We start from the raw sequence: 19236 nt of genomic DNA on the forward strand, positions 1-19236 counted from the left end.
ATTGAAATATGGACTTTTCCCTCTCTCCATCTGCTCATTAAATTACTGCTGAGGATTGGAATTAAATTGTTCACAAATCAAGACCATGTCCTTATTGTTCCCAGAGCTTTGCCAAAAGCATGACAAAACTGTAATTCAATTTCATATTGGCAACAGCACTATTATGAAAAATATGAATGGCTTGTAAATAGCATGAGAAAATATATTTGAAGAAAATTTAAAATTTACCTATTGGACTCACTGAATTGAGGATGGCAAAGAAAATCATTATACTTAATTTAGAAAAAGGATAATGCAAAGTTTCTCGGCTGATGTTAGTCCAAGTTCCTTAAATTTCCTGAGTACATCCATTATTTATCTATTATTATAATTCAGTACTGACCAATGTCACAGACAATAATCTAGACAATCCTTTCAATCCAATCAACTAAAAGAATATACTTTAAAGGTTGCATTATTACCATTGTGAATAAAGATTTCCTTTTTCACCAACAATATGACATTTGTGTCAAATGTTAAATTAACTTGAGAAGCAATCCATGAATTCTTTGCATATTTTATTTTTCTTTTTGATTTCCAACTCACACACATCTGGCATATTTTACATCTTTGCAATAAAACATGGTTACAATAGCTTAAGGAATTTATATATCCAAAATATTTCACCATGATCTTGAGATGAAATGAATTTATCTTCCAGATGTTCAATATTCTCCCAATTCTAAGCTACAAACTCAAGATATTGCTTACAGACTGATGATGAATAACTTAATCATTACATTGATTCCCCATGATTTCAGAATCTTATAAATACAAACAACAATGTAGAAGGTATTTAGTGCTAAAACTTACTAATACAAGGTGGGTAACAAATAAGAATCACATCAATAAATAATGATATGCTTCTGGTGCAAAGTGCCAGTACAAAGAATCCATTACCTTGTTTTATCTTTTTTAAATAAATGACTGCAAGTGAGTGTAAAGTCTGAGAAAATTACATTCCTGTTACATGCCTCATAGCCCTACCAACACAATATGTACATCTATGACAATACAGTCACCAAATATACAAAGAAGAAACATGAATTAAAGTGTATATACCCCTGGGTGTGACTTGATCCATAGAATGTGCGGCAAATTATCTTGGTAGTCAGCATTACAGTATCGTTGACCATGAAGTGCCTTCAGCTGAGAATGTGGCTCAAAGTGTGACTTTCAGAAGAATGTTAAAAGAACAAGCTAAGGCTGTTTTGAACCAAGCTTTATTTCCAAGGGATGAAGAAAAGATCTTAACGGATCTCTCCTTGCAATGTACAGTATGCCAAATGTGATGAATCTAGAAGTCTAGCACTCTTACTTGGGCGGGAATCACTAAGCATGTTGCACGGCATCTCTTCTGTGCTCCCACCTGTCTATCACATTATTAAATTAAAAGGGAAGATTTCTCTTTTCTTTTTTTAATAAAGTATAAATATGGCAAACAATGGCTTCATATCCAAATGCTTCATGTCGTGAGCAAAACTCCACTTAGAAGGGGTGACTTGATATTGAAAAGTGCAAACCATGTTTCAGTGGCAATGACAAAATTGTGGCTTGCGCCCCTCCCCCCCATTTCAACCCTTGAATTACAAGCTGTGCCTTCAGGCAGCTCTTCAGTTCAATCCATGAATGTGACCGTTTCATCAAGACATCAGGTTCAAAGTACATGCAAGTTGTAACTCCACAATAAAATTAAGAAACTTTTTTTGTTCTTTATACAAGGTTTTACTTTTACAAAAGTATCCCTTCAAAGTTAAGATGTGCATCTGATGTACAAAGTATCAAACGTAGTTTTTTTTTCTTTTAATTATTTTTCAGCTTGAAAAGAGGCTGGAAATGGGAAATGGATGTTAGGTTCATGGCCAAAACAATATAACAACCAGACACAAGGTTCCTCAGAAAATTCAAAAGTCTCTTGTGACGTGTTCTACTACTATCTTTTCTCAGTAAACAAAGATTTATGAAATAATTACCAAAACATCTCCTAATTCATTATAATTTACATGATACAAGCTTGCTTCTGCAGCAGCTGGTGTTCAGTTGTGAAAAAACACACAAAGTAAAATGGTTGCTGACTACAATGTACAGCTATTGCTGGGTGTAATGGAATGTACAACGGAGGTCAATGCAGACTTGTTTTTCCACCAGAGATTATGCCTTTCAGTAGCACTTGTGCTCTCAGTTTCCCCCTTTGCTTTCAGTTCTTCTCTCAGGTTCAGTATCTGTTCTGATGTTCATAATGCCACCGATTAAAATCTATATTAAAAGCTACAATGCTACCAGAAGCCATGCCTGTAATTAGAGTCCTGAAAGAGACAAAGAGACAGACTATACATTCAGAGTCAATGTGTTTGATTTTCAGCAAAGTCAATTTTACAAATTCCAAATTATAAATAATGACAAAAACAATAGACATAAGAGAATATGGGAGAAATGAGATATTCTGCTACTTTATCTAACAATGAAGAATGTAGACATATTCCCAGGTAGACAATAATGACTAAAGTTAGGGACTTTTATTGGTCAGTGGACGAAAGCTAAAAAGAGGCCAATATCAACATGTCAAATGCTATTCATGTACCAAAAATATTTTAAGAACTTGTATCTTGCTCTTCCTCTAAGAGGCTCAGGACAGCATATAAGAAATTATCACATCTCCCTGCCCCTCCCCCCACCAATGACATTTTAAGGGGTGTTAGAAGGAGAGTTACTGGCCCAAAATCACCCAGTAAACTTCCAGGCACAGCAGCAATCTAAACCCACCTCTTTTCTGGTCCAAGTCAAAGACTCTACCCAGTCTAGCATATTGGTGATTACTAGTCATAATTTTGATTGTGAGGCCACATCTTTATAGCATTTAACTGTTTCTATTTGTTTCATTAGGTCATTGTTTCACACCCTTCTAAGTCTATTGACATAGATGCATATTGTTTCTGTTCTGTGAGGATGATGCTTGATGAAATTTCTTTCCCTATATTTACTTACGAGACCTGAAAGATGTAGCACAAGAGTTTTATCAGGCACTTCAACTAGAAGGCCTATTAATGGGAGGAAATTAAATTTAAAAGCTCACCCAAGCCCAATACAGACAACAGCCCCACATGTTCACTGAGCATGCGGGGAGGGAGAGTGGATGCAAGTGCAATGACCCTACCCACTGCCTCTGTGTGATTTCCCGATTGTCAGCAGGGGCAACTGCATGGAGGAAGTGGTGAGTGAACTTTCCCTCCCCATGACAAGCTACATTCACAAAGCTGTGTTGCTGATCTTCATGCGGCTACTTCCTGTGCATGGTCTCACCCTGCAGATGACCAGGGGAAAGTGTGGAGGCAAGGGGCAGGCCAGCACACTCACACCCGCTCTCCCTGCCTGCGTGTTCAATGAATGTGTGGAGCTGTTGTCTGTACTGGGCTCTAGACAGCCTGCTTCCTGGGCTAGAGCTTACCTCTGATCATGGGACAGGTCCATTGCTCTAATGCCAGCATCACAGCCAGGGTAAATGTAGAGTTGCTTGAAGTCACAAGCTTGCCATACTTCCACTACTCCATTATCACCACCTGTCACGAGGTTCTGCCCATCACTGCTCAGAAGGATAGCCTACAGCAAGAGTTAAATGCACATGCTACAGTTAACAGCCGGGAAATTACAGTGCATGAGCTCAAAACAGTTTTAGGAGTGGGGATATTATATGTCTAATCACATGTCAAAAAGAAATTAATAAAACCTAACAGGGAACCCAAAATGTATAATTAATGTTTATCTTGTAATAAGGAAGAGGAAAGAAGTGGAAGCAAAGGAGAATATTTCACTTGATGCCAGCACATATCATTTCATGGTCTGCCTGACAACAGTTGGCGCCATCACTGACACCTCGAAGCTGGGCATTCTTTTCGCTGTGTAAGGTGCTAGGGATGGATTTGACTCCCCTAGGCCTGGATTCATGACCTGGTTCTTAATCAACAGAAGATGATGTCAAATCGTGTAAGCTTTTTAGGCACATACACTCAAAAATCTTTAAGGCTAAAACAAATACCATAGCAATCAATGCAGATTAAGCTGTTTGTTATAATTTCTTTTTAAAATCTAATGTTCCAGGCTATGAGACTATGACTCCTGTGCGGGGAGGGTGGAATAAAGATTGAAAACAAATAAATAAAAAAATATTCTTGTAATGTGCAGTATCCTCAAGAGACACTGATGAGGCATTCCTTTAAGTTACAAGCAGAAAGATTTACCCTGGTTGAGTCATTGATCTCCATCTGAGCCAAGAGTTTGCCATTAATGCTGAAATTGCTGAACCTGCCTCGTTCGTAGTAGATGATGCAGTGGCCTTCACTAGATACGGAAATTAGGCGAGGGTACAAACAGTTTTCTGTTCCTTCAAGTGCTCTTAGCAAATCTCCAGTAATTGTGTGTACCAGACAAGGTCCTTCTGTATATTGCACACATAATACAGGATATTACATAGATGAATATAATCCAGTATAAGCATTCAGAGTATGCATGAAAATGGCATATAATGGTATCACTGAAATGCTGTGTGGGAAGATAATGTCTCTTATCTAAAATGGCACCTCAGTAAAGTGAAAAACAGTTTTAAACAGTAAATTGATTTGAAGCACTGAATGTGTGTTTGTATTTGTCTGTTAAGCCATTCCATTTTCCAAGTGTTTTAAGTTAGAGACCACTTATTTAATAGCTTAGCGTATTATACGCAGATGATGAATTCCTGAATCTTAGCCACAATTTAAAAGTGACACTGACAAGGCAAAAATATTTATCTGTGGGACTTTACACCTGCAATCTCCTGTTTAAAGTGGGCTGCTATCCATGCCAAGCAGAGATGATGTGCTTAGTTCTCAGGCCAGGCCATGCTCATCCAGTCCCTAAGCACAGGTGGCCATCCAGGTTAAAGGAGACACTCAAGTGCAAAGTTTCATTTTGCCTCACCAGCATTGTGTTTAAACAAGCCTTAGATATCCTTGAATTTGAAGGACTTTTATACAGTTATGTTGTTTCTCTGAAATGTAAACCTGAACAAGTTCTTTAATACAAAAGCTCATGCTATCAAAAATTAGGTTTTACATTTCTGTGTGACTGTTCACTTTAACAGAAAAATGGGGTTGCTATTCTGGAATCAAAATATATTATTCAATATACAATTACCACTCGGTCATTTTATATGTATCCTTTAAAATCATTACCTGTATGTACTCTTTGTATCACATTGGCTGATGTTTTTTAATAGCTCAGTGTCAACTTTGTCTTACTGTCACCATGCCTCTGTGAAGTCCAGCCTTTAACTGCTTGTGGGTACCAGTGCCACTCAACTTCCATCTCAGCAGGCCTTCCTTCCTATCCTTAGGCTTTGTATGAGTTTTGGCAAGCCAACCTGATCTTTCCTCACAGAGGCTAACTATTCAAATGTATTTTTTCACTGAATTCAGAACTTAGGATGTTTTAATACATCCAACAATGTCAGGCAGCCTGAGCTTGCACAGCAGCAGGCTGATGACAAAATTCTTACCTTGTTTATATGGTATTCAAGTTACTATGGAGGATAACTAAATTAAAATAATAATAATTAATAAGGAAATCATTGTATTGAGGCAACACTCAGTAATAAAGAATTTCAAATTTTCAAGACTTTAAATGACATCTGACCTTTAGCACCACTTATGACAAGTCCCAGCTCGGCACAAACTGATACACAGACAACTTCATGATCGTGACCTGTAAGAACAGCTCTGGGAGCAGGATAATCACCTAAATCAAAACAAAGCAAAAAAGTTAAAAGATACCAAGTAAAATAAAAATTAAGTTTAGGAGTAATGAATTAACTAAGCACTAGCTTAAAGGTAAAGGTGCAAGCGCTGAGTCATTATTTATTTATTTATTTAATTCAATTTATATTCTGCCCTCCCTGCATCAGCAGGCTCAGGGCAGATTACAATCGGTATAGTAATTTAAAATACATATAACTTTAAAACCAATAAAACCACATCAATATTTAAAACACATAGCAGCAGACTTCTCCAATAATCACCACCCAACCATCTCCAAAGTATTTAACAGGCTGGGTGGGTGGGGGGGTATGTTTTCCTCTAGTTGGCCGGTGGGGAGGCCCAACCAGTGTCAACCATATGCCTGGCGGAACAGCTCCATCTTGCAGGCCCAGCGGAAGGACAACAAATCTGGCCTGACTCTAGTTTCTTTAGACAGAGCGTTCCAGCAGGTTGGAGCAAGGACCGAAAAGGCCCTGGCCCTGGTCAACACTAGGCAGGCCTCCCTGGGGCCAGGGACCATTAACAGCTGTTTGTTGCTGGATCAAAGCATCCTCTGGGGTTCATATAGGGAGAGGCGGTCCCATAGATACGCCGGTCCCAGTCCGCCTAGGGCTTTATAGGTTAATACCAAAACCTTGAATCTGATCCGGTACTCCACCGGTAACCAATACAGCTGTCACAATACTGGTGTAACGTGTGCATTAGAAGGCACTCCGGTGATGACATGCGCCACCACATTTTGGACCAGTTGTAATCACCAGATCAAGTTCAAGGGAAGCCCTGTGTAGAGTGCATTACAGTAGTCTAACCCAGAGGTGACCATTGGCTGGACCGCTGTAGTTAAGTCACAGGTCGAAAGATAGGGGCTGAGTTTTCTATTCTGTCAGAGATGGAAGAATGACAACCTGGCAACTGCCATGACCTGGGCCTCCATTTTCAAGGAGGCATCCAGGATCACCCCCAGGCTCCAAACTCTTGGAGCTGGTGTAAGCACCACCCCATTGAGTGTAGGAAGCCTGGGCCCCAAATTCACATCCCCGCAACTCAATTACAGGATCTCCGTCTTCAAGGGGTTTAACTTCAGCTGACTCTGCCTCAACCATCCAGCCACAGCTTCAAAAGCATGCTCCAGGACATCCGGGGCCGATCCAGGCCGTCCGTCCATCAACAGGTATAGCTGGGTGTCATCAGCGTACTGATGACATCCAAGCCCGAAAATCTGCACCAGTTGGGCGAGGGGGTGCATATAGATGTTGAACAATAACGGGGAGAGTATTGCCCCTTGCAGCACACCACACACTAGTGGATAGCGGGATGACAACTTCTCCCCTAGCGCCACCCGCTGTCCTTGACTGTGGAGAAAGGAGACAAGCCATTGTAATGCCATCCCCTGAATTCCCACGTCAGCAAGGCAGTGGATCAGAAGATCATAATCTACCATATCGAACACTGCCAAAAGATCTAGTAAAATCAGCAGCGCTGTTCCACCTTGATCCAGGTTTCTGTGAAGATCGTCCGTGAGGGCGACCAGCAGTGTCTCGGTCCCATGGCCCGGGCAGAAGCCAGACTAAAAGGGATCCAGGGCCGAGGTCTCCTTCAGAAAACTCGGCAGCTGTTTCTCCGCCGCCCACTCAATCACCTTACCCAGAAATGGGAGGTTCGAGACTGGGCAGTAACTGAACGGGTCGGCGGGATCCAGTGATGATTTCTGTAACAGGGGCCTCATCACAGCCTCCTTTAGTGCCCTGGGAAAAACCCTGGAGCCCAAGCATGTGTTGACAATAGCCTCCAAGGAATCCCGTAGTCCACCAACTCTGACTTTTACTAGCCACGATGGACACGGGTCCAGGAGGCAAGTGGTAGGCCTCACCACCTGCATGATCCTGTCTACCTCCTCCCCAGAGAGAGGGCTGAAATGATCGAATACCGACCCCAAAGACAGCTAAGGGGCCTCTAGTTCACATACCGTGTCAACTGTGGCCGGCAGATCATGGCTGTATCAGCAAAAAAGCTCACAAAAGCCTCACACCTAATGGTTGAATTCAAATGTTGAAGGTCTCCACTCGATAAGGAGAACAATGAACGTACCACATTAAACAATTTAGCTGGGCATGAGCTAGCTGACGCAATGGAATCTGCGAAGAATTCCTTTTTCACAGCTTTCACTGCCACCTCATAGGATTTCATAAGCAACCTATAAGATGTTCTTGCCTCTTTGTCCCGAGATCGCTGCCACACGCGCTCAAGTTGTCTTAGCTTCCACTTCCTCTGCCGAAGCTCCTCTGTATACCAGGGAGCTCAGCAACTGCGGGGGCAAAGAGGACGATGGGGTGTGATTTCATCGATGGCTTCGGAGAGCAACCTTTGCCAGTCCTCCACCAGCTCATCCAACAAACCGCCATGGAGCATCAGTTCCCGCAGAGCATCCTGGAAACCAATCGGATCCATGAGTCTCCGTGGGTGAGCATAAATGAGCTCTCTGCCCTTACGGGGGGGGCGTGGCATCCCCAGCCGAGCCTTCATATGATCTGACCATGGCACCAATTCTACCCTATCCAGAACCACATCCAGTCCCAATTACTGACCCATGGGGCGATGTCGCATCACAACGTTTTCTTGGCAGACTTTGATGTGGTGGTTTCCCATTGCCTTCCCCAGTCATCTACACTTTACCCCCAGGAAACTGGGTACTCATTTTACTGACCTCAGAAGGATGGAAGGCTGAGTCAACCTTGAGCCGGCTACCTGAACCCGGCTCCCGCCGGGATCGAACTCAGGTCATGAGCAGAGCTTGGGCTGCAGTACTGCCGCTTACCATTCTGCGCCACGGGGCTCTTTTAAGCACTAGCTTAAACATCACAATTTGGGGGGGGGGTCTCTTTCTTTCTTAGAACCCATGTTTCACAGTACTTACTCGTTTATTTTTTATTTTATTTGCATGTCACAGAAACACACATTGTGAACAACGTAAGAGTTCACTGTCAAAATAACATACCTTATGATTAAAGCATAACCTTATTGGGAGACAACATCTCAGGAGTCAATTTTCTGTCTAGAATATTTACAAGAGTGGGGTAAAATAATATTTTATTTTCCCCCTCTTTTCCTAAGGCTGGTTGTTTGCCCATGTGCAGGCTATACGTGATGAGTGCTCCATCCCATGAGCAAACAGGCAATCTTTTGTATTAGTAAGAAGAAACTTTTGTAAACTTGGAGGCTGGAAGAATGCCTGCCACTCGTCAGCAATTGTGATTTATATCTTCTACTAATTTATGAAACACAAAATGCAACAATTCTGTGGGCTTTTCCTGTCTTTTGCTAACTTTGCTCTGCAGCTATAGCATAGACAAACGTTGTTCTCTACTTTCTGCCTGAGGCAGCTTATGTTCATCTGGTGTGGCCTAGAGTACTGGTCCTGCTTCAATTGAGTGATAACGGATTGCATGAAATATATATTGTTTCAGATTTCAGAGTCATCTCCAACAATATGCCAGAGAGAAACTTGTGCAAAAACTGTTAATGTGACTGCCCAACTCACATGAGCAGTGTAATGGTGACGCTGTGAATTCACACAAATGTGTAATTCCCCTTCTGTGAAAATAATAATAATCAGGGCTTTTTTTCAGCTGGAATGCGGTGGAACGTAGTTCCGGAACCTCTTGAAAATGGTCACATGGCTAGTGGCCCCGCCCCCTGATCTCCAGACAGAAGATCAGCCGAGCGGTGCAGAGGGCAATCTCAACTCCCCTCTGTCTGGAGATTAGGGGGTGGAGCCACCAGCCATGTGACCATTTTCTCTGAGGGCAACCCACTGAGTTCCACCACCTCTTTTCCCAGAAAAAAAGCCGATAATAATAATAATACCATTCGATTTATATACTGCCCTCCAGTATAAGTTAATGCCCACTCAGAGTGGTTTACAAAGTGTTTAATTATTATCCTCATGACAATCACCCTGCGAGGTGGGTGGAAATGAGAGAGCGCCAAGAAACTGTGACTGACCCAAGGTCACCCAGCTGGCTTCAAGTAGAGGAGGAAAAGAAAAATCATGGGTTGTATTTTTCTTCTCTTTTTCAGAACAGTAATACAACTCCAAGATGCTTGGAAATTAGGAGAAACTCTCCCTGAACAATCTGTGGTAGGTTGTTTTTAGTTCTGGGGCTTATCAGCAATGCAGCATGTGATTGGTATGTGTTTGTTTTTTAATTCTACTGATTTCCTGGGCAATGGCACTTCTTCCTTCCAATTGGATCTTTGCAAGGGAGGAGGACAGAGATCTCCAAGCCAGTCACTTTTGCGGAGAGCTGCCATTCTCCTTCTCTCCCTCTTTCTGGGAGGCAGAGAAATTTCTTTTGTCAGCAAGTTGCAGTTGGGGACACTTTTTCCTGTGATCTGTAGATTTGGAACTCTTGGTCTTATTCACTTGAAACTGGGGGTTCTTTAGCAGACAGGCAGCCCTAACTCCACTGCAATTTTGGTGCCATTTGGTTGACCCCCCTCCAAAGTGCCCCATAAGGAATAATTGCAAAGCTGAGATTCTTGCCTGCTCCTTCTTCTCCTCCCACTAGAGGTGAGCAAGGTCCACAAAATAGACCTAAATTTGACATGGTCCAGCTCGGTGTGTGGTTTGTGAACATGAGGTTCGTGAGTCCAGACATCCTGGTGCCGATCTATCAATTCCCTAGGCAATGGAATGGATGTTCGCAGACCTTCTGCAGCCCTGGGAACACACCAATCCTAGCCCTTAAAAACCTGATAGGCAGCTCTGGCTGCCAACCAGAGAGCTCCCAATTTTCTCTATGTGAGCAAGGAGCAAGAATTAATTCCCTAGGCAATGCTGGGAAGGTGTCTGTGTGGTGAGTGAGGGGGCTCGTCTCCCCTTTTCTATTTGATTTTGCTTCATTGCAACGTTTTGGTGCTGCAAGCCAATGTAGATTAATCGGCATTTGCGACTCCTAGTAACTACTGGAAGTTTCCTGGGGGTGGCCACTTTGGGGGTCTGTAACTCGGACCTCCAAAATGCAATCTTGGCCAAACTTGGAAGGTGGCTGGAGGAGAGCCTGCTGAAGGTTCGCTGTGAGTTTGGCATCTCTGAATGTGAAGGGGGTAGTCCTAGGGCCCCCAGAATGATGGACCATGGACCGACAAACTGGTCCATGAACAGGGCGGGTCTGTGAAAAGTCTGTGGTCTGTGAAACATAACAGGCTACGGGCCGATGGTCTGTGGGGTTTTTCCAGTCCATGCCTACCTCTACTTCCCACCTTTGGGCAATGGAGCCCTTTTAAAAATCTGTAAGAAGCAGCTAGGGGCAACTTGTTCAGTGGTGCATAGAATTGGAATTGTTGGTCCAATTTGAGTGAAACTTAGTGGACAGGGAGCACTAGCTCTGCTTTAATTTTGGTGTCATTTGTTTGAAAAACAGCCACTCTGGACCCTCCCATGAAAGAATGACTGTAAAGCTGCTGTTATCCTTCCTTTCTTAGTGAAACAAACAACAGCCCACAACATGGAAGGATGGAAAACAGCAAAAAATTAATTTTTGAAAAAAATTGTTAGTCATTGTAAGAGTAGGAAAATGGAATGAATGCAGATATTTTAAATTGCTGGTGGCCAGTGTCATTTTCCCCGAACAGGAATCTCTGGAGAGACTGTGCTTGTGCCATCTACTTTGGGGTGTCTGTAAAATTGAACCCCTTGGTCCATTTCACTTAAAACGTGGGAGTGGAGGGTCTTTAGAACACAGGGAGGACTGGGATCTGTGCAAATTTGGTGCCACTAATTATAAATGGCTGTCCCAGACAATCCATTAAATTCTCCATTGAAAGTTATTGTCACAAATCACCAGAACTCCCAAAACCATACAGATTTGAATCTCGAACCAAAAACATAAGCAATTACAGGAAAAAATATTCCATACACCATGGATATGAAAGTATAATGATTTTTTTCTTGGCACATATTCCTAATAAATAATATAATTCATATTGTTATACAATACATCACATCTTTTCTTGGGAAAACAAAGGATGCTTAAGCGACAGAAAAGGAGAAGATTGTTAAGGAGTATTCCACTTTTGGGCAGTATAGAAACAGAATGGTGAACGTTGGGAGCAGCTTGCTTGTTTTGATGGGAGAAGATCTTCAGGACTGTACTCTGTGCTGTTTGCAAGAAAGAATGAAGCTGGGATAGACTCTGAGCTCCATCTGCTCTGCATCTGTAAGCAGGAAATTCAAGGGGAATCTGCACTTCAGGGGCCTGTATGTTTTCACTGGCTTAATGTAGGTTTGGTAGGCTCTGCTATACTGCAATTATGAGAAGATGTAGGTGGAAAATAAAAACTATCTAGCAGGATGATGTAAGTCTATTATGGACTTTTGCATCCTTTTGCCTTTCTTGACAAACTTCTTGCTTTAGTATGACAATGTATGGATTTTAAACAAAAAGAAATTAGGTATATATATTATAACTTTTCCAGAAGGAGCTGTACTGGAAATGCATCAGGAGACAGAGGGCCTCTACAAAATTGCATATTTCTGGAAGATGCTGCTAAACTATAGTTGGCAGAGGACTTGAACTGGTTCTACAATATTCTTATTTTGAAAAATGCTATTCTCAAATGTGAATTACCTGAGCTAATACTTGAAAAACCTTGAGAGTTTTTCTTGACCGTTGAAAAGAAAGCAAAGAAAGGCAAAGCAACTCATTATCTCTATTACACGTGGTTCTGAAATAATAAGGACCCAGTTCATACTGAAGCTGCAGGTTATCTATAATTAAAGTGAATCTGTGCTGAGGTCTTTCATTTGCCAAGGCAAATGCCTATGAGGACCAGTGTTGCTCCTGGGGAAAAAAGGGTATTTAAAAACTCTTAGTGCCACTGCACTTTCAAAGCCTTTAAATTCAATCATGACTTTGCAATAACAGTGAGTATCATTTTACCCTTTAGGGATAAATGAAAGGAAACACAATTTTAATCAGTGAAATATTCTTCAAGGAACTCTGCCATATGGGGAGAAGAGAATCTCACCCACATTAGATCTCACCGCAAAAGACAGAATGGCATGGACCTCAGCAATCATTCAAAATCTAGCAAAATATTCTGTCACCATCACATCACCACTGATAGATGCAGCAAGAGGTTAAAGGCTGTGGCACCAAGGGAGCTGAAGGTGAAACTTGACCACTGTGAATTGAAACACCGTCACTTTGAACTCACAGTAATTTCCCCAATGTGGCACCTCTATATCTGCAGTAGAATCACTCCAGGGCAAAAGATAAATAGAGGAGTTTGAGCTATCAATTTAGTTTCCCCAATATAATTTTTAAAAATGTAGCTTTTCTTCCCCATGACAGACATAATATGTGATCCATTTCTGTGAACGAAAATTTATACTTTGATTTTAAAAGAAGTCAAAATATTAATCACCTAATTATTTATTTTGACAGTTTCAAGCTTCCCTGAAAACTAATATTTCATATGAAATGGAAACATCTCTTCAGTTTTAGAAAGCACAGTGGTATACTGTCAACAGTACAAGAGGGGGGTGCGGAGTAGTCATTTTAAAAAGCGAGCAACAGCACAGCATCTCATCTTTGGTAAAACTGTTTTCTTATCTGAAGAGAGACCGCAGTGCTTGAGACTAAGCATTCATACAATTACCCTCAATAAGCCATAGGCAACAAAAGACCCTGTAGACCAAATCCTAACAAGTTTGTTTCTGGGCAATGCTATTCCTCACTGTTCTCTAGGATAAGTGATTTGTTTCTAGGTAGCCACACTGCAGCAGGACCCATACAGGGCTACGTGGGCAAGAGAAAAGCTTTGGTGGGATAGAGATACTCAGCAGTCCTTTTAGTGTTTCTTATTGTTGGTCTGCTAGGCTAGGAAGAATGAAGGCTAGACCTGTGACAAATGTTGTGTACGTTCCCTACTTTGCCCACCCTCGCTTCCCCCATCTGCCATATTACTTGTATTTTCCACACATGCAGGAAGGGCAGATGCCTACTCAAGTTCCCTGTGCTATTCTGGGGGCGGTGGGGGAACGGGGGGCAGAGAACAGAGAAAGAAACTACGTCAGGGCTTAGCCACCTCCTCTCTACTTGGAGCTGCCACCTTCTCTGATTCTATTGTACTAAAAAAAAAACCCAAAACCCTACTCTGTAAACAATCCAGCAGTGCATGCTGAGAAGACCCTTTGTGATTCCCCTCCCCCACTTTACAAGCAACAGAACAAACAGAATATGGTTGTCACTCAGGCCCTGGTAGGAATTGTGGTGACACAATTATTGGTGGGTCCCATTGTGTATGCTTATTTTTTAAAACCTCTCCCTGGAATTCTTTATAGACACATTTAGTAATTTCAGCACACAGGGCAGATTGCCACACTCATTTACTGAAGTACTAAACATTCCCTTTAAGCATATGTAAAATATGTCAAGTGAGACAAAATGCACTTTAGTGCCTTTAAGGGATATTTGCTGAACTCTGGGCTAGTCAACACAGTGTGGTCAGAGCAAGCATTCAGTGCAAACATGGCAAGGAAAAACAACGTTACTCACACCTCTGGTGACTATCTGGTATGTAATGAGAAATGTCAAGTCCCAAGATCAATGAAATTTCAGGCTCTGGGGACACAACAGAAATAGCATTGATCCTTTTAAAGAACACCAGTCAAAGGCTGAACGCAATATATTGCACAGATAGGCTCCAGAGGATAAGCGGCCAAGTCCAGCATACCTACATGACAAAAAATCCAATCAGCTCTTAGCAGAAGCTGCTGGCTCTGTTTTACTCCTTTTCATGCAGGGAGATGGTTCCAATTAAAGTGTGCAAATTAATTTTTATCACTTCCAAATTAGTTTCTGAATTTGTGTCTGTTCCAGAAGAAAACATCTGTCCCTTACTTTTTCACAGTTCTAGTTATTTAGGGATCTGTTCAAATAGACATTTTTTTCAAATACTCAGGCATTCTTTCTCTTGTTTGAAAGAGATTTAAAAAAGAAAAAACACAAAACTGAAACAATTATAGCAAGTAATCTATTTTATAAAAAAGACAGAAATACAGAAGAGGGAGAAAGAGGCAAATTAACACTCAGGCAAGGTAAGACACCTCACCCGCCATGACAGTGAGAGAAAAAAAGGGAGATCCAGAAACTAGCACCATAACAACCGATTTTTTCCAGTTACAAATATTTATAGCCTCATCCACAACAAAATGAGAGAGGCTATCAGCATGGCATGTTCTCCTGGGCAGTGACCTCAAAACACATGCTAACGGCGCACAGAGTTCTCATAGCTCTGGAGCCTGGACCTGGAGAGATGCTGAGAATCTAAACTGAGCTCAGAAGCCAGTTTGACTCAAAGTCATAAAAGCCTTGCTTTGGCAGCTAGCAGATTCCTAGTTGGCTTGTGGATCCCATACAGCTCTAGTTTTTCTTAAGGGTGATGCCAGACAGAAGGGGTGCCACTACAGGATTTATGACTGGGTACTGTCATTCTTTACTCATAAAGTATCTAATTTGCCAGAATTGAAACTGCTCTCTGCTATAAAATTTGAAATGTAAGGATTACAAATGTCTGCAGAAATCCAATGAATATTTACAACTACATGACTGGCTACAAAACCAGCAAGAAGAGGTCATCTCAACTGTGTATTCTCATGTAATTCAGTTATTTTTAGAAATTACTGAAAGAAGTAAAGTGAAGTTCGTGTCTATGTAAGCATGTGTATATGGCAGTTATATGAAGTTTCTAATTATATGATTAGCAAGTGTTGATTAAAAATATAAGGGAAGGGGTGATCCTGATTTATATGATTTTCTGAAACAACTGAAGTTCTTCTTAGTAATTGGATGCACTGAAGCTGAAATTGATAATTAACTGTCTTTCAGCTTAAAAGATCATTAGAAAGTCAAGCACCTAGCCCACATAATTACTGTAACCTGACATTTTTCTTTTGAATTCCTTACCACCTTATGGTTTGTGATATAAAATATCTTATCTGTGTCTCCAGATGACAGCTTTTGAGAAACTAATCCTTTTCTGAAAATATCATCTGCATCTTCCCAGAGATTCATTTTAAAGATGTTAACTAATTGGATTTAACCTACACTGTACATCTCACTTTCATTTTTCTTACAAGACAAGCCCTAATCTCATGGCAGTAAAAGTACAGAAACTGTAGATGTTACAAAGAAATATTTCTTAATACAACTGTGCTGTTGCTTTAACGCTGTGCTTTCCTGCAAAAATCTAAAAAGAACACAGTTGTACTACTACCAAATATGTCCATTACGGATTCGCCACAAATGAAAGCTAGTGGAGAAATGTGGGGTGACTCAACGAATAAGAAACCATACACCCATGGTGAAAGCACCAGCAGGTGTGGTGGAATTAGTTGTCGATACCACTGTGAACCCACCCAGCTACTACAGTTATCTTCTAAGGCCTGCTTCAGGTGTTTCCACTGGGAGAAGGCCTTCTCTTTCGAGGCACCAAACCTCTGCAACTCTCTCCCCAGGGAGACTCATCTGTCTCCTTCTGTTGCTGTTTTCCACCAGTAGGTTAAGACTTTTTTTGTTTTGTCCAGTGTTCCCTCAGTGATTCCTCCTTCATGACCTGTTTTAATTGCTGTTTTTATGTTTTTGTATGTGCATTTTAGCTTAATTAAAACATTGGTTTAATGATGTGTTTTTGTTTGATTTTAATGGTTTTGAGCTGTGTTTTTATTTGGTATGTTTTTAATTTGCTAGCCTCCTTGGTGGACCTTAAAAGGTGGGCATACATTTTGTAAATACATAAATATTCGTATCTGCATAACCCTTTACTGGCACCATGCTATGGCAAATCACAGTAGTTTTGCAGGGGATCGTAAGGAAGGACACTTGGTTCTTGCTTTTCCCTAAAGGACTACTGAAAAAAGCTATCTCTTTATGCAGATAGATAGTTGCCAGCCAACATACAAGAACACTTTGTATTTTAAAATACTTTCCCCCAAATTTTAGGGAAATAGTCTACAGAGGATCCTAAATGCCTGAGTAGAGAGTGAAGTTTGCACTTAATTTTCCAGTTGAAACTTGTAGGGTATAACTGTGCTTAATTTAGGCTAGATTTCACTGTAATTTGTATAATGGATTCATTGATGTTAAAAATATATGGAAAGCAAATGATTTCTTCCTCTTTGAATTTCAGCAGTAATAAAATGCTGATAAAGGGGGGAAAGTACTTATGAGTCCATTTTTTTCATATAAAACAATTAAAGAATACAAAATTTGTTTGGTTAATTTCAGAGAATTTTCTTTATATATCAACCTACCAACATGCTATTCTATCACTTACTAGTCCGCTAACAAGCTCATATGAAATATAGAAAAGAGTGGATTCCCATATCCCTTGGCGGTAAGTTTTAATTTATTTATTTTTATTTATTTTTAAATATTTTTACACAGCAACAAATAGCAATGAGAGAAAATAAAACACAAGGGAAAGACCAAAAAAAAGGGGGAAGGGGGGAGCTTCCATGCAATCTGGCTATAATTTAACATACATTCATTAAATCCATTTCTGAATGATAATGTCCTGTAATATAACTATTCAATATTTTAGTCAGATTTCAGATAAGGATCTCCAATTGAACATTTTTAAAAGAGTTATATCCTGGAAATTCCAATAAATAAGTTATGAAACCATTCTAAATTATCTTTAAATCATCTTTCTTTTTTCTTCCTTGAATTACTCTAATCTTAAAGGTAAAGGCAGTCCCCTGTGCAAGTACTGAGTCATTACTGACCCATGGGGGAACGTCACATCATGACGTTTTCTTGGCAAACTTTTTACGGGGTGGTTTACCATTGCCTTCCTCAGTCATCTACACTTTACCCCCAGAAACCTAGGTACTCATTTTACTGACCTCAGAAGGATGGAAGGCGGAGTCAACCTTGAGCCAGCTACCTGAACCCAGCTTCTGCCGGGATCAAACTCAGGTTGTGAGTAGAGATGGGCACGAACAGAAAAAAAACCGAACATGATGTTTGTTGTTCATTGCCATCCACGAACAGGGACTCACGAACAACCACAAACATGGCCCTGTTTACGAACTTGTTCGTGGTTGGCTGTTCGTGGGGGCCAGCAAGCTTTCCTCCAGCCATCATCCAAGTCAAGATCCCTACCGCACCACTCCCAGACACCTTACCTGAGCAGGCAGCAGGAAAGGTACCAATAATAAATAATAGCTTGGCCCCAGAGCCTGGCCGCAGCCCTGGAACTTGAAGGGATAGGCCCCTATCCTACCACACACAAAGAAAGTTCAAGCTCCAATGCACTCTCTCTATCAAAATGCCAACAGCAACTCTCTTCCTCTCCACTGTCTGCAAACTAAGCCAGAGCTGGAAGCCCCCCTCCCCCTTGCTCTTTGCTTCCTTGTAACAAATTTGGAGCTCTGCACTTGAAAGGAAGACCTGCCTATCAAGATAAATTGGGCTTAGATTGGGGTTTCCAGGGCAACAGCAGGAGTTCAGACAGAGTTCAGACAATCCCTGCCTAAGTTGCCAAAGGAATTGATTGCAGGTGCCAGAATGTCTGGCTTGATGAACAGCAATGAACAGCAATGAACGAGGCTTGCAACAACCACCTGTTTGTTTAGAATGGGGCCTCACGAACAGCTTGTTCGTGAACAGCAGATTGGGCTGTTCGTGACTTTTTTTTGTTCATATTGCTGTTCGTGCCCATCTCTAGTCATGAGTAGAGTTTGGGCTACAGTATTGCAGCTTACCACTCTGTGCCACGGGGCTCTTAATCTAATCTTATTTGTTAATTTTTCAAGTTCCACTGTATTTCTTAATTTAGCACACCACCTATACAAGGAAATCTCTTTAGCATTTTTACAACACTAGGCAATAAGTATCCTAGCTGTAACTAAAAGAAAATTAGTGTTTTTTGTTTACATAAAGAATTTTCATTGGTAAATCAATTGAGCAGAGCCAATTAAACAGTCAGTTTTATTTGTTCCCAAGTTATTTTATAGTTATTCTCTATAAATACTGATTTCCAAAAAAAAATTGCTATAACTGGACAGGACCACCACATATGTAAAAACATGACTAATTCACTACAACCTCTCCAGAAATTTTTATTCTCTATTTTCATTAAGTGGCCTATCCTAACTGGGGTCAAATACTACCTTTGAGACATCTTTAATGCATGCTCTTATAAATCTCTTCAAATTCATTTATAGTGAAATCGTTGAAAGATTTGTCTCTAATTCTTATAATTAAATATAATATTCTTTTCTGCTTCCCAAATCTTTTAAATTGTTTGCATTGGAATTTGTCCCTGATTTAATAAAATCTTATATATTGTAGTAATTAATGACCCTTCTTCCTTATCTATATTTCGAATTAATTCTTCAAAT

The 19236-nt window shown here is 40.8% G+C and overlaps 1 protein-coding gene across 1 annotated transcript in view; it reads right to left on the minus strand.

Moving 5' to 3' along the window:
• Positions 1-550: 550 nt before the first annotated feature.
• Positions 551-19236, minus strand: part of NBEA (neurobeachin) — a 702521-nt gene continuing 683835 nt past the window's right edge. The window contains exons 55-58 of the mRNA XM_054973860.1: positions 5704-5805; positions 4275-4471; positions 3485-3636; positions 551-2345 (exon numbers count right to left, since the gene is read on the minus strand). Coding sequence (XP_054829835.1) covers positions 2255-2345; positions 3485-3636; positions 4275-4471; positions 5704-5805 — 542 coding nt within the window. The 3' untranslated portion in view covers positions 551-2254. The remainder of the gene's footprint in view (positions 2346-3484; positions 3637-4274; positions 4472-5703; positions 5806-19236) is intronic.

This window comes from Eublepharis macularius, chromosome 3 (genome assembly GCF_028583425.1).
Source record: "Eublepharis macularius isolate TG4126 chromosome 3, MPM_Emac_v1.0, whole genome shotgun sequence".
Taxonomy (NCBI): Eukaryota; Metazoa; Chordata; class Lepidosauria; order Squamata; family Eublepharidae; genus Eublepharis; species Eublepharis macularius.